This window comes from Coptis chinensis, chromosome 7, assembly GCF_015680905.1.
Source record: "Coptis chinensis isolate HL-2020 chromosome 7, ASM1568090v1, whole genome shotgun sequence".
Classification (NCBI taxonomy): domain Eukaryota; kingdom Viridiplantae; phylum Streptophyta; class Magnoliopsida; order Ranunculales; family Ranunculaceae; genus Coptis; species Coptis chinensis.
In genome coordinates, this window is record NC_141462.1 from 78,016,171 (window position 1) to 78,033,386 (window position 17,216).

General features: G+C 38.2%; 1 protein-coding gene across 1 annotated transcript; it reads left to right on the plus strand.

The window, feature by feature from the left end:
* The first annotated feature begins 15,639 nt into the window (after window positions 1–15,639).
* Window positions 15,640–16,242, plus strand: LOC147489066 (uncharacterized). The gene has a single exon (XM_086574558.1). The coding sequence runs from the start codon at window positions 15,640–15,642 to the stop codon at window positions 16,240–16,242; it is 603 nt and encodes a 200-aa protein (XP_086430684.1).
* The last annotated feature ends 974 nt before the right edge of the window (window positions 16,243–17,216 follow it).

The following is a 17,216-nucleotide window of genomic DNA, read 5'->3' on the forward strand; positions in this document are numbered from 1 at the left end:
AAACTAAACAATTGACATGCATGCAAGTTGTTAGAACCTAGAAGTTTAGCTAGCTCTTAATTAACAATGATATTGTGCAGTGTATAGGGAAACAGGGTAACTTGCCTAACCGGTTTTTACAAAGAACCATGACAATGACCAACTATTTCCCTCTCGTACTAATAAAAGCACTACACGTTTGAGAGAACAAAATTAGTCTCTCTAATACTCCTCTAAACGACAACGACAATTACCTCTTTTTCTTCATTTTATAAGCAAGGCGGACTATATCAAATCCATAACTCAGTCTCCTAATTATTTTATCTCTTTTAATTGAGAACTGAAAACAATTTTGAATTGGAGAAAAGAAAAATAATTTACTCTTACAAAAGCCTATTTGGATTTTATTTAATTTATGAAAATTGTGCTCTTGCTTTGAACAACTTGTTTATCTTCTATTTCTTCGTTCCTAGTCCATAATTATTTACTAGTTTTCTTCTAGTCAATCATATAATCCTTAAGATTTTAACTTCTTCTTTGGTAAGACCCTTAATGTCATGACACTAAACAAATTGTTGGCTACGTATTTGGATAAGAATGCATTCAATCTTTAGTTCTTGGTAGTCCAATGATTGATCCCATATTTCAAGCTTTGAGTAGTTATCTCTAAGAGTTGTTTAAATTAAGTTTTCTTTGGAGTACGTCTACAATTTATTAAGAGCTGGAGTTTGATTTTGTCCTTCTCTTTCTTTTTTCTTTTTTTCTTTTTTAACGAAAGTACTATCAAATATGTTCATGAGCAACCACATTGTGATTAAATGATTCTTTTACCACCTCATTGCTCCAAATTCAAACTCAATAAAGGTGATTCTTGGTTCATATGAAAAGTGACCAAGTTCTTTCTTACTTCCAACTTCCAAAACCATCAACTGGGTCTGTTTTTTCATATGTACACACGCTTGAAAATTTTTGTTTTCTTATATATAAAATGATGAATAGTGGGAGAAGAAAAGATGAATATGACTAAGTAAAACTACTACAGAGTCTGGTTATTAATTAAACCTTTGTTAAAAAGTCAACTTTTTTTCCATCCGGTAGCCCATTCTTGAGTTTCTCTAGGTGTATACGTCTAAGAAGTGGAGGGGAGTTGATGGTGCCATTAAACCCCTAGTGAGTTACTTCATCATTTTATCCTCTCACCATTAGTAACCATTAGTTTTTAATATTTGCGAGTTTGTATTTAAGAAAACAAGTTTCTTCTCTTAATCATTTGTTGTTTAATTACTATTGGTAACACATGCCAAGTAACTAACCAATTATGAATTATAGGTTTCAACGATGTTGTGCATATAGACCAGTTCATCTACCTTGTTTTATGTAGTATGTAGATCGTGAACTAAAGAAAGACATGAATGAGAGTGAAAAAAGAGAATGGCTGTTATGATGATGATACAACAAAGGTAAGAATTCTTGAATTAATTTGAATTTGAATTGATGCCTCTAATTTCAAGAACATCTTATAATAATTTTTGTGTTTGTTAAATATTTTATTTTATTGTTAATTGTTTGTTTGGTTCGGTTGCCACATATTGTTTCAACCATCGGAAATCACTTCTCCTTGGTCAGAATGTAACTTGTGATTTTTTTTTGATAGTTTTCTATGGTAGACCTAGATGGATTGAATGTAACTTGTGATTGGGAATTCCATAGGGGTATCAATTGGTTTAGCACCTACATTCAAATATATACTTTCGTTGTGATAGATGACATTCAACATCGGATCCGGTTTACCTCAATGTTGAGGAAATATTGTAACATACCACAGCAAGCTTTTTAGTTTGGAAGTGCTTGGAAAATTGTTCTTTCAATACTTGAATACCATACTCATCGGAACCATTGACAATAATATCAACAACATACAAAACCAACAAGACAACCCCGACCCTCTTGTTTGTCTTCCTATAGAACATTGAATAATCATAAGAACAACGAGACATACTATTAGTCATCACAACATGACTTAATTTGTTAAACCATGCTCTTGGTGACTATTTTTTTTTTGAAGCATTTAGAGGTTAGGCAGACCTCGACCTGTATTAAAGAAAAAAATCATGTTCTCAAATACATTTTCCCTTGTGCATCCTCCTTTACTATTTCTAATAGTTCATAGTCTACAGGAGGTAGGAAATACAAAATTGAATCCTCATGTTCCTTGCTTAACTTAGAGAAGTAGTCAGCAACTCGATTTGATTCCCTGAACACATGCTTGAAGTCCACCCATTCAAAGTGGGTCTTCAAACGGGCAATAGCAGCCACTATGTTGAAGGCAGTACCAAGGAGGCTCCTCGGTGCTCCAAGAATAGATCCTACCGCTCCCTTCGAAGTCTGAACATACACAAATCCTTCTCGCTCCTATCCGGATTGCTCCCTTCATTCTAGCCTCCTCGCCAAAGAACTCTTGAGTGATAACCGATCTTTTAGTCGAGCTCCCTCAGAACGCTTAGTTTAACGACGCCAAACTCATCTCAAATAACACCACCATACCCATTAGCGTCGGTGAGAGCCCGACCCATCCGTGTTGACCAGAAAAACCCCGGTTGCGGCTTGGACCATTTGCACCACACAGAGCCGAATCGTATTGCACGGATACCGATCCCGTCGAAGTACCTTTGTCGCCATTGTTTTGAGTGCACTTCAGTCAACATTATTTGTAGATACGTCTTCATCTCTGTCTTGATCTTTGCATACCGCGGCCGGTGCCTCTTTCGCTGAAATTTCCTTAAGTTCCTCTCTATCCGGACGCATATATTGTGGCGGAGGTTACCGCCCGATAATTTCAGATTCAAGCGAGGCATAACGACAAATCTTGAAGAGGCTGTACCACTCTGCAGTCGATGCTTTCACTTGCATGTTCAAACCCAGCCAACCTTTAACACTAGACCAAACCTTTTTTGTATACGGGCAATCGAAAAAAAGAGATGTTTGGAATGCTCCTAGAAGCATTGGAGATCCCATATCGAAAGTGGTGGATTATTTTCTTCTTAACCGGTCGGTCTTGGGTTGGTAAGCTATTCAAAAATAAGCGCCATCCAAGAATGAGTGTTTTGGCATAACCAAATTTTACCCCAAAACCACTCGATACCATTTCACTCTTTGGTCGGAGCTGCTTTAAGGCCATATCTGGCTGATTTGATCGTGAAATCTACCAGAGAAGTCGGTGTCGGATGACCTAGTCCTGGCCAGAGCATGTGGTTTATATCGGTGCCTTCAATCTTCTTTCTTCGCACTATCAAAGTGCTCAAACAATGTGATTCCACCTACCATCGGCAATAAGATCACTAACCAAAGCAGAGTGCGGGACCTGTAGCACTAGTACTGCTTCATCCCAAAAGATGAGCGGAGTGTCATGGCACCATGGGTCATGCCATACATATGTTTGCTCGCCTCTCGCTATCTGGTGCCTAACAAACTTCTGGGTAGCTTTGCGGTTCTTTAGGACATTCCTCCAGACCCATGAACAAATTTGGGATCACCATTGTCCGAAGTGTTGCCAGGACATGATGTTCAATTGTCCATTTGACCCATAAAGAGTCTTCATAGCTGGCTATCTTGACACCGTGCCGCGAGAAGCTACCTTATTCCACATGCTAGGGTCCACAATTCCCAATCCTCCTCGTTATTTATCCATTCTAGTGAGGGTGTGACTAGCATGGTGCATCTTCGTGTCATGTCCGCCCGCCCATAGGAATCTATTACAAAGCTTAGCAATATCTCGCAAATTTTTTTTGGGTAAAACAAATGTTCGAGCCCAAGAAACATGAAGAGAGGATAGGACTGATCGAATCAATTGAGCCTTCCCCATGGGAGAGCGACTTATTCTTCCAATTAGAAATCTTCTTGGTGACCATTTCCGCAAGTGGCAGGCATTCTTTAATACCCATTCTTGTCGCAGTTGAGAGGCAATCCTAAGTAAGTTATTGGGGGATGTACCCGGTTGCACTTCCAAAATATCCGCCGGTTCACGGCCTCGTGATTACTCATACTTCCCCAAGAATGATGAGGGTTGTCTTCACTACTTAGCTCGCACCGGTGCACGCAGAGAAATCATCAATAGTCTTCTTCACTACTCTCACTGTCTTTTCATCCCCTTTACAGAACACCAAGACGTCATCGGCAAAACACAGATGCGTAATGTCAAGTTTCTTACATTTAGAGTGGTAAGAAATTTCTTTCGCCATAACACTCCGATTCAGCATTCCACCAAGTACCTCCATGACAAGGACAAACAAGTACGGTGATATAGGATCCCCTTGTCGGAGACCCCTACAGCCAGCAAATTGTGGTGTACCATTAACTATAATAGAATAGAATGGTGAGGAATAACACATCTTTGTCCACTTAATGAACTTCTCATGGAATCTGAATCTCGCCATAACTTTCTCAATAGTCGCCACCGGTCGTATCATATGCTTTGGTAATATCAATCTTGATTGAGCATCTTTTAGTCCTGCAGTGTGCCGTTATAGCCGATAAGCTCATGAGCCAACAGAGGTTATCTTGGATCGACTGCCTAGGGATGAAAGCTTCATTGTTGCATGGAGATGATGTCGGGGCATACGCTTCATTACGTTCGTGAGGAGCTTAGATACACACTTATAGATGACATTGCAGCAGGCAATAGGTTTGAATTCTTCTATTCTTGAGGGAGTTGCACATTTAGGGATGAGGCCGATGTGGGTAGAATTGACTCCTCTATTAATTGTCTTCACCGCAAACACCTGGCAACAAATTTTTAACAAACTCCGCCTTCACATGCTACCGTTCTTTTTTGAAAAAAATGCATTGAACCCATCGTGCCCCAGGGCCTTATTATCTTCCATCTCAAACAAAGCTAGCTGTATACGCTTCAAAAAAAAATCCAAAGACCATAAGTTCTGCCGGTGTGTAGTGAGCACTCTTGGGAAGTGAAGCTCCTCCATACTTGCCGTGATCATCACATAGACCTGGGCAGGTTGCCCCAACAACCCTTTGTAATAATCTACAAATGCTTTTGATACTCCCACCGCCCCTCCCTCCTAAGTCCAAGAGAGTCCAGATAGTCCATATAAGATTCTGCCTTTTCTCTCTTTGAAGCCGCCTTATGGAAATATTGGGTACATTTATCCCCGCACTTCATCCAATCACATTTTGTTCTATGTCGGAGGTCCTCCCTTCCATGATAATAATAAGATGATAAAGAGTGGTTTCCGCTTCCTTCTCCGTATGCTTGATCCCTATCCATTGGATTGCTTTGTTGATCTTTCTCCGATGCTCTTGACTCTTTTTCTTGCTTTTTGTCTTCTTAGATAAATCCAACGTAAGAATTTTGCCCACCCTTTTAGCTTACTCTTTGGGATTCTTTAGTTTTTGGGTGAGGACGAACATGGGGCACCCAAACACTACTTCATTCCAACTTGCCAGAAACGTGCCCAAAAAATCAGGATGCAGAACCCAAAAATTGTTGAACCTGAAAGGGAGACTTACAAAGACATTATTCAATATGGAGATAATAATGGGTGAGTGGTCGCATTTGCACGGGGGCAAAAATCAGCAAATGAGAATGAAAAGACGAGCTCGAGATGTTTACCAAGCACCTATCTATCTTGGAGCCACTTCACGGCAAAAGTTAGTCCAAGTGTCTTAGAACCCCCACAGAGCTTTAATATCATACGCTTAAGCTTGAACTAAGGAGTCCGAAAAGGCCTTATCTCCGGGGTATGCACCATCATCCCTCCAATATGTTCAAAGGAGTACAATACATTGTTAAAGTCCCTCGCGAACACACCACCCCTGAAGTCCAGGAGAATAGAGGCAAATATCTCTCCATAATCTCAAATTGCCAAAGACTTGAGTTGCTAGCATAAACCATCAGTAAGAAAGCGATTGCATAGTAGGTACTGTACCAACCTTTGCTGTGAATTAGTTGCTCCTAAACCACAAATCAAGAGGCTATCTCAATTTGATCTCTTAGTTTCCAAGACTATGCACCATAATTGTCGCCATTAACGATTTCGGTTTATTTTCAATAAAAATATATTCCGATTCAAAATTTGCCTTTAAATCACTCATAAATATGTTAAAAAATTATTATACAAGCCGGGGGACGAAGTTTAAGACAATTCTATTTGAAAATTACGTGATTAATATCCTAAACCAAAGTGAATAGGCTATCTCTAATTTGATTCCTTAGTTTCCAAGACTTATGCACTATAATCGCCGCCATTAACATATTTCGATTTATTTTCAATAAAAAATATATTCGATTCAAAATTTCCAGCCTAAATCACCATAAATCTAAGAAAACTATTATATGCTTTGGGACGAAGTTTAAGATAATTTATTTGAAAATTATAGATTAATATCCTAAACCACAAAGTCAATAGGCTATATCAATTTGATCCTTTATTAGTTCCCAAAGTACTTACGCATTATAATCGATGCTCATTAACGATTTCGGTTTCTGGTTTATTTTCAATAAAAATATATTCTCGATTCTAAAAATAATTATACGAAAGACATTTTCAGAAAGCCTTTTCAAAGACACAAAATATTTATTGGGATTCCTATTGGGTATGCCCAAAAGTTGTAATTAGGGGCTACAAAATCACAATCTTTCTTTTCTCGGTCCACATCCTTCTTTGCATCTACAGTTCCACATTCTACTAAAGCTCGATTCCTTGAATAGTATCAACCGTAGAGTAAAAGAGTGGAGCTGCCTTGGTTCGACTCGGGCTTGTTCATTTAACACATGGTTTAACAAACAAGCCAATTTTGGGACAGTGATGAAAACGCCCAAAGCTCAGCACCCCTGAAAAGTCCATGTTCTGAAGGCAGTACAATGCGTTTGAGAAACTAGTTTTAGCCCAGAGTCACCGACACAAGTACAAGAAAGTGAAGAGACGAAAGTAGAAAATAACGTAGATCTGGCAGGACGCCAGAGAATTTCAGCGCTCTTCTCAGGTATATAATTATTTCTAGTAGTATAAAAAACGTAATTCAGAAAGATCCGAGTAATCAATCTAGTTCATATTACGAAATTGTTGTGTTAGGGTCATCGGGCGAAGATGCACATCGTGTTAAACTGCACATGAAGCCTTTATTGCAGCCCGTTTTTGCGTAGGCAGTTCAAACCCATGTTGTAGTGCTATAATATTAATGTCCTTTTGATTTTAAGGTATGTGTCTTTTCTTGCTCTGACTAGTCCATAACTTTTATATGTTGCATATTTAATTTGTTATTCGATGTTCTTGGCTGGTTATGAATGTCTAGTCAAAGTTTGCGACATTTCCAATGGTTAGGTGGCATCTTGGAGTGATTTTGCGCTGTCAATTTGTAGTGGTGTTCGGTTTAAAATAGAAAACTCACAAGTCATGTTACTAAGCAGGATCTGTATTCTCCTTAGCCCAACTCCCCTCAGACCTACAGTTGAGGGGTTTCTATATCTCTGTAATATTGACTCTCAAATCGAACAATGACATAGATCTCCTGTCTGTTGGTTTTCCAAGCTGTTTTATAACTTGTACAGTGTATGTGTTTTGTTCTATACGGATGAAAGCTTGCATTGCAGGATATGAAACTACTATGCAACTCCTAATTTACATACCGAGGAAAAGTAATAAGCATGGCAGTGGGGCAATTATGAGAAACCTGTGTTGGCTGTGTTTGTGCTCAATTATGTCAAAGGACTAACATTTAAGTAAACTTTACTCATGGAGATGACACATTCAAGCCATGTCTAACTGAGGATTAAAGCTTAAAAGAGTTAGACAGTCCTATATGTCCATCTCCCTAACGCTGGTCTTGGAGCCCAATCACATGGAGGGTAATCCATGTCATTTGTAAGATACAAGTGACCATGACAAACTTGTGTTACCCTGAAAAGCCTCGAGATCATTATTATATCTCATGATAGGCTGAACCCATTTTCCTATCTTCAAAGTGCCCAATTCTTGTTGAAAATCTAGTATGGCACAAAGACTACAAGATTACAAACAAACAGGCAGAAGTACAAGAAAAAAAGTACAGTACTAACAAATACATAATATCTGTTAGATGATGCAAGCATTGAGTCAAGGAAATCCAATGCAAAATAAAAGAAGAGGTGTTTGAGCAGTTTTAAAAGAAAAGAAAGAGTGCATTAATCTGAAGTAGCTGATAAGTGTTCTGTGCTCTTCAGATTATAAAGATTCTAAAACTGTGATGAAATCAGTCAGTGTGATCTCCTGTCAGAACTGTGGCCCGAAAATTTCCAGTTTTCTGTTTTTCTGGTATGCTTTTTTCCAATCTGATTTCACAATGCAATTCTTTGATTAGGAAAAAATAGAAGGGAGGAACTTTTAGATCTGAGTAGCTAGAGAGTGGATTGGTTTAGGTATTATTACCTAGTATGGTGCATCCAGCTCCCCAACAATATCAGCCATAGTAGGTCTCTTTCTTGGTGCCTTAGAACAGCACCTCATACCCAGACTAAATAACCTTTTCAAATTGTTGCCTGTTGATCTGCTCCCGAAAGTACTCCCATCACCCAGCTGCGTAAGGTCTTTGCCAGGACGCTTCATCCTTTGAATTTTCGGTCAAGGGTTTGTTCATCTTTGGTATTCCTCTTTCCATTTCTCTCCTAGAATTATTTCTAGGATGATTATTCAAGGAGTATACATCATTGGATTTCCTGCCAAACCCTGTCCAGAATTTTGAAGTCAAAACATACAACAGAGTAAGTTATGGCAGTTGCAAAAGTTGGGAAAAATAACAACGCCGAAAATTGAAAAATAATTGCGGCCAGTTTTTCCTTTCAACAGTATTTGCCTATATATTATGAATGACCTATTTCTTCTTCAATAAGAAAATTACATTAATTTAGTAATGTGAATTACATAATGAAGAAATCACATTACAAGTTTCCCAAATACAAGATCTAATCTTCCACCCAAGAATGAGGTATTGTTCCATTACATTAGATGACCCAGCCCAAAAAATATTCTATTTTCTCTCGGAGATAAACAGACAATATCTGGTACAGATACCTTTTATCAGTTTATGGCCTTGGGTTAGTGTTTGTGTGGTTTGTTTGGATGTTCTCATGTCATGCTTTACAATGGTGGTTGTGCCTAAGGTGATATATAGTCTATGATGTAGTACTGTAGTAGCATATTATTGCACAGTACAAAAAGTTACTCCTCGATTATAATGTATGTATCTTTGTTGCTTAACCATTAATTTATGATGTCTCAGAGTGGATTTATTACATTTACTTTGAAAAGGTTTGTTGAGCTGCTGAGTTGGGAATCTGAAAATTGGCATTCTTGCAGTGTGGAATCCAGAAAACCTGTTGTCTCGAAGGTAGCTTGGTGTTAACCCTAAAGAGTGAGTACACGCTACTCTAATTTTAATTCTCAAGCCAATAGATCAAACATAATTGACATCCTTAATGGTTTCTGATGAAACTGAGAAACACAAAATGTCACCCTCTTTATCCTTTACTCTATTATAGAAGTTATAACATGTTTTGTGTTTCTTCTCGAAGTTATTACTATTTTTTACTTGTATTAATCCAAGTATTTTAGCCTTAGGTCTTACTCTACTCTCTTGCCTATGTGGTGGCATCTTTACCTGATCAGTAGTCAATTTTAAGGTCATTTGAACAATGCTTCCAAAAGTTTCACCTGTGACTTCTAGATAGCAGTAAATGTCAAAGGGATTTATAATCTCTATAGCTCCTCATGCTTACTTGTCCCTCTGTTCCTCTTGTCAGCATAACCATGAGTGTACGCAGCAAGCTGGGCCCCCAGATGATTCCAAGCATGATGTTCCCAAAATCCGCTTAAAAGCCGCTTGAAGTCCTGTCAAAATACCAAAACAGTATGTCAATCTTCTTCTATTTTGAATGCATTCTATATATAGAGCATGTAGATAAAGTGCTCACTGCATCAAGTAAGATATTCTCTGACTTCAGATCACTAATAACATATCCTCTAGTATGCACATGATTAATGGCTGCTGCAGTCTCATTGATGATGTGAGTCTGTTTGCCCATGATATGATACCATGTTCCTCTGCAGCAATGGGTTAAAGCCACTGTGAACTAAGCTGGATTTTATAACGCTATGATCTGAAACAAGTTTTTTAAAAAAAAGCTTAAACACATATATGCTAAAGCAAAAAGGAGAAAAGTAACATAGGAAACATATGTGTTATACCTTTCAGAATGTTTTCCCACAAGTTCCCATAAGATGCATAGCTTAATACTCAAGGCCTGAAGCCTTCCCCATTGACCACCCCCACCTAGACGGATGATGTTGTTATGATTCCCAAGAGCCACTAATACACCGACTTCAGTCTATAGGTACTTCAGTTAGTAACTTTCCAGTAGGTCATACATAACAGTATGTAATTTGTACAAGTCTCTACGTACTTCAGTTAGTAACTTTCCAGTAGATCACATATAACAATGATTAATATTACTGATAAAAAGCTGATTACGACTTGGAATGTAGGGGAAGGAAGGTCTGGCTTCATACCTTTTGATAGCTACTTCTTTCTGAATTCATACCTTGAATGTTACCAAGGGGGATAAAGCCATGGAAGACTTGGGCATATCTACCTTCGGCAAAAGGGGAGTGGGCCATCATCCCTTGGACTTCAGCTACAGTGAGTAGATTTGCTATAGTTGGTGCTGTCCATGCGGAGTGACAAATGATTTGGTTAAGTTAGATAAATTTGCCAAGTAAAACAGCTATATTAATTCAACTTACTGGCGCTGTTGGCATTTGAAGATTCCCCACGTTCTGGGTTTCTGAATGCAGGGATGCATCCTGTCATCTTGTTCTTTAACCAACTCATCCTGTTAGTCATACAGTGAAATTAATTAAAACAACCGTATTGCAACTCTCAATTCGGTTTTAGTACCAACTAACACAAGGGTTTGGCTTCCAACAGTTCAACAGTTGAGATTTTGAAGATCATCATGTTAAAAAATCACGTTGAAAAAAGGTTGTGTTTTGGTATGAGCATCTCGTTGGTGTTGAGATCGTCTTCCATAAAATATATGTTGCACATGTTTTTTCAATGATTTATTGTTACCATATTTTTTGTCAATGCAACAGTTGCTGTAGTCAATAGATCTAATGTTCCCCAACTTTGAAATGGACAATAAAGTAATTATGACGTAGCAAGAAAACGTCATTTATTACAACAGGCAAAATAAACTAGAGAAATCCTCATTTATTACCGGATCTTTGATTTCTTACCCTATGTTTATTTCTTTACCAATGCAACAGTTTCCAAGTACATGTGGTCAATACTCAAATACACTATATATACTAACGTAAAACAAACATCCAGATCCAAAGTTTTTCATTTGTTATTATATTGATCCTGGCCGGGGAAACCAAAAGTCCAAAACTAAGCAGCAAAGTAGTGACAAGAAACGATGGTTTTTATTTAGGCCAATAAATAAACAAAATAAACGTAACAAAGTATGAAAATAGAAGGAAGCTATTATTATATTACTTGAATCTGTTATGGTGACGGCGGTTTGCGGCTGGTAGCTGAGGAGACTTGACTCTCGAGAGAGACTGGTAGGGACTAGCAGAGAATCAATAAACCCTAGTATTATTTATTCCTCTTTACTTTTTGTCCTTACTCTCTTTTCCCATGCATGTTTTTCCACGCCACGATCAACTGCCTTTTCTTCTAATCATTGCCTATCATTTCATCACCTGGTTCTCCACGTGGCGTCAGATTCTGCTGTCCGTACATGTTCATTCAATCACAACGAGCTCAGAAGTTGCACATGGCATAATGGACGACACGTGGTCTTAGGATCTAGTTTGGCCCACATGGTGTAAACAAAGATCCTGATGGGCCCATGTGGATACACCTGATGATATCAGTTGGGCCCAAATGTACATCTACTTACAAAGTTACCCTACAACGGCTACAAGAGCTAATATATGGACATGTGCGTAAAAAAAAATGCATCATAAGTTCATAACCACGCGATTATTACTACGACCATGGCCAAGCATATTCTTAGATATATATTATAGCTCTACTTTTCTGAATTGAGAAAGAATTTTTAGAGTGTACACGTGTACAAGCTAATTACGATAAATTAGGAACAAAAAAACTACTGAGAAAAAAGAAAAACGAGCTGGCGAGAAAACCCACCATACCTCTTCCTTCCCAAAACCCTTCGTCTTTCTTCATGGCCAAGCATATATAATGTAAAGAAAGCATCTCTACAGGTGGAAAGATACTCTTTATATTTGAAGAAAAAAGTATTAAAAACCGGTCGCAAAATTTCACCAACTCTAAAGGGTCATAAAATTTCATTCGCAAATTTGGAATAGGGCAAAAAAATGACATTACCCTAAAAAATTGGCTGCTACGACATTACCAATGTCGCCCCCAAGTTGGAAAACTCACGCATGGTCTATCTCCAATCGCCGCATTTCAAATTAAAAAGGTAAAACTGGAATAACTCAATTTTCCATTAGTAGTATAGCGGACAATACTACCGGCGTAGTGGTGTCGATCAAAAAAAAAAAAAATTGGGGTGACATTTGCAATGGCCGACATTAACAATGTTGTTTAAGATCCGCATCCAAATTGCCAAATTTGTAAACAAGAATGTGAACAAAAAGTGATGCGACCCGGATTTTTTACCACCCCAGAGATGGAATTTCGGCTAAAATTTATTTCTTCAAATTTGAAGGATTTGACTAAATATAAAAGCCACCTAGAGATGCTCTAATATGTAACATTACGGATGTATTGTCTATTGACCAAGAGCAGATTAAAGGAAAAACTTTCAATTGGGTTTTTGAACTAATTAATTGGATTGAGAGAGAGAGATATAGACATCTTCTTTGGTTCAATCTTCTTTTCGTCCCACACCTAGGGTGTTTCTTTTAACGAATTCCGATTTTTTAAGTAGGCCAAATTGTCGGCTCGGGTGTAGTTTTCATGGGCGATTTTCCGATTTTGAAAATTAAAAAAAAATTGGATCGGATTTGGATATAATTCTAAAATCCGATCCGATCCAAAAAATTCTAAATTTCCGATATTATTACCAATTTATTCCAAAATATATACTTCTCTTCACTATCCACTTGATTAGATCTCGACCATTCATTCATTTTCTAGTTTTTTACTTCCAAAAACAAAACAAAAACATAACCTAAAGGGCTTATTTCCCCATTTGAATTGGACCACTTTCCGGTCATTACACCGCTTTGCCATAACACAATGATGAAAAAAATGTCATTGAGTCATACAATGACTTCTAGACCAATCCAAAAGCCAAATTCCAATAGATAGAATATTATGTAAAGCTATTTAGAGTCCAAGACCATAATCCATTATTTATCCGGACAACTTCACGCTTCAATTTCCACACACGAAAAAGATTGAAACATTACAAATACTCGGACCTCATTAGTAACGCAATGCTTGCTATTATTGGTGGTCGCAGGTTCTTTTTCTCGTTTTTTTTGGATTACTTGTTTGAATGAAAATGGGTTTTCAAGTAAAAAGTGTGTATTGTTGTTGGTACATGGTGTTGTGGACATGGTTTTTCTCCCTACAATGAACATTGGCATGATATTCCAAAATAATTGAGTAAAGAGATCTTTGAAAATTTACCAAGTATTCCGAAATTTTCGAGTTATTCCGAAATTTCTAAAAATTCCGAAATTGGAAATATATTTTGAATCCGAAAAAAAATTGGATCGGATTTGGCTAGCATATTAGGTTCCGAAAAAAAATTTGGAAAAATTCCGAAAGAGGTTAATCCGGTCCGATCCGATCCGAAGTCACCCCTATCCACACCCCTCTTTGCCTTGACATTCTCCTTTTCTTTTGTCTTCTTCTCCGATCCTCACCTTCAAACGGTAGAAATAAATTAATGTAGCAAGAAGTACTGCTTCAAAAGAGGGAGAGTGACAACAACACGACAACATTTTTAACACATTACAACCCATACTGAACGAACTTACTTTCTAACCACGCATTGTAGTGATGATTGAATCATTGTTCCTGCATTGTTAGAACTGCAACTGCATAATAAGAGATGGAAGCATTAGAGGTTATTTTCTTTAAGTCACGATCAAAAGACAGCCAACATCCAAATGTTGAGATTACTTTCAAGATGTTTCACAAGAATTTCTTATTTGCTTAGAGCAAGAGTGTAATTCATCTAAATTAGAAGCATAGTATAATATAATATCAAGTTTACCACGTAGGACGAGTATAGTTCAACCCAAAGAGTAGTAGATTCGATCAATCATAGATAGAGAAGTATGATATCAACTAAAACAGCCAGACAAGATATAAAGGAAGTGAAGAGCAACTACTCAATCCTTTCTCCATGTGACGGCGGAATCAGACCTTCACTTACAACAGGGCCTGTTCCTGCTGAAACCAGGGAAGTTCTCGAAACCCTCACCATGGAAAGTATTTGTTTTTGTTCCCAATATTCTTGTGCAGTCTTAATAGTCACATCATACAATCTCCTTAAACTGGGATCTCTCAGATCTAGTATCTTTCCATCCATAATTCTGCTATATGATACTCTAAACCAAATCTGTAGATATTTATTCCCCTTAAATTTTGTTTTTTGGGTCTCCAATACTCAGCTAACCTCTCTTCAAAATCTTTTGTCTATAAGAGCATTTTTAGGAGAGCTACCAAAAAAACACTAAGCAACTTTAGGAGCAACATCAAATTTTCGACATCAAATTACGCGGTTTTGGATAAACCGCTATATATAGGCCCACGCCGTTTTTCAAAACCCGCCCAAACTAAAGCCCAACTGACAAACCCAAGCCCACGCGGTTTTGAGAAAGCCGCGTCATGTATCGCACATAAACTTTTTTCTTTTTTTTTTCTTTCCCAATCTCTGGCGACATTGTGGAAACCGCGCCATATAAGCCCAATTAGAAGCCCAAGCCCACACGGTGTTGGCAAAACCGCATAAGTGATTTGATACAGCACCAAACCTGGAACCAAATATTGGTCGATTTGGTGTATGGTTTGGTATTTTTTTGGTGTTTTTATCAACATGTGACTCTCCTGAAGTTAAAAAAACACCAAATTGTTGGAAATTTGGTGTTTGATGCTAGGTTGGTATCATTCCTAAAGATGCTCTAACTCTTCTATCTCTACAGTTTCGCTCTGAGGTAAGCACCATAGGCTCTAAAGGCAAAGTTTGGTACTACTACCGTTGCACACCGACAGGCATAGGAACAAATCTAGCAAACATTGCCACAATCTCCAGAAAAAGATCTCATCATACCCATCTGATAATCCCAAAGGACATAACAAAAGGCTCTAACCAAAGAAACAATAAAAAAAACCAATTCAGAAGTCTACCATACCACTAAATATAGAGTTCATCCCTACGACACCTCACAAAATCCCATCATTCAACCCACCAACAGCTATGCCAAACCACAAAAAAAATATCTGCATAAGTATAAACCGATCGAAGAAACAAAAAGTATGGATAACATCACTCATATCCTTGCTGAGTCCCATATCCGTAGTTCCAAAGAAGAGAAGAAAACAATGGAAATTCCCAGAGAATTACTAATGCAATCCTGAGCAAAATGGGTAGCCACCATGATCGACAAACTAATCACTGAAAAAAAGTATGAACCGGATGAAGTTATGAGTGCAATAAGAGGAAAATGGGGTCTCGAGAAAAAGTTAGACATCATCCCTACACCAGAAAAAGGGTTCATTCTCAGTTTTGAAAGACTCACGGACAAAGCAAGACTTGTAAAGAATCAACCATGGCAGCTGATGGGTCATCTCTTTGTGCTGAAAGAACTTCCGCCAGAACTCATCCCACAACAAGTATCCTTCAACAGTACTCCTATATGGATCACTTTCACCGGTCTTCATCTTGAACACCAAAATCCAGGAATCATCAGCCTAATTGCGGTAGTAGCAGGTGAAGTTGATGAAATCGATCCGCCAAACAACTCAACACCAAGAGATGTGATCGGTTATAGAGCGAGAGTTGAGGCAGATATCACAAAACCACTTGTCCAAGGGGACATGGTAGAGAACCTAACTGGAGAGCCAACTTGGGTTGGCTTTGAATATGCCGGAATCCCGTTCAATTACTGCCAAAAGTGCTATAAGTTTGGCCATAACACATTCAAGTGTACAGATCAAGCAAAAAAAGGCAAAAAAGACGGCAACTCTCATGTTGCTTGATGCACCACCGGCAAAGCAACCAACAACAACCTCCATCCTCTCAGAAACAGATGAAAACCACCAAAACGATACTCTTTTTGGTGGTACAGTGATTATCGGTTCTCAACTAGGTCCCACTTCAGGTGAGGAGCACGAGGTTAACCACAAAATATCTCAAAATATCAATTTGCAGCAAATGTGGAGCGGGCTTCAGGAACCAGAGAGAAAAAGAGAACCAAAAACTCCAAAAGCCCAACCAAATATGGCCCAAAAAAACAAATAAGAAACCTAACCATCGAAAACAAAAACAATCTTTCCTTGCCAAATCCACCGCCATCACCTACACAATTTCCACCACCAAAAACTATCATCGAATCCTCTCCAACTTCTTCCAAACAGAGACCAACAAGGAAAACCAAAGCAAAAGTCAAGCTCTCTGACCTGAAACCACCAAAAAAGAGGAAAATTCATCAACAAACAATTGAAACATGTGCACCACCAAGCCCATTCCACCTCATCAACAAGGAGGAGCCTACCTTCTATATTCCACACTCCCCACCACCACAACCACCAACAATAAATCAACAAACCATCGATTATCTCAACTCTAGAATTATTCCAAGTATGGATCCAATACAAGCTCTTGCAAATCTAGCTCATATTCCTAGAGTTGCTGATTTATCAAAGGATATAGTTTGGGAGCTCTTCAATAGCCCAATATTTACAAATATCCTTCAAGCTCATGGCTATATGCTCCAACCCATATGGAAAACCCAAAGCAGGGGTAATGGAAATGAACATCGATTAACACATCAATCCAAATCCAATGGAAAATCTCACACTACCACTGATTCACTACCCACCTCCACCGGCTACAAATTTCAACCAAAACTACATGAACTATGATGTCGACATGCCAATCTACAACCAATCCTTCGACAACATGCAGTATGTGGACCAAAACTTGCCTTCTATGAGCACACCAGGGCTACTGC

Coding starts and splice junctions, on each gene's coding strand:
- LOC147489066 (XM_086574558.1), top strand. CDS start 15,640: ATGATCGACAAACTAATCACTGAAAAAAAGTATGAACCGGATGAAGTT.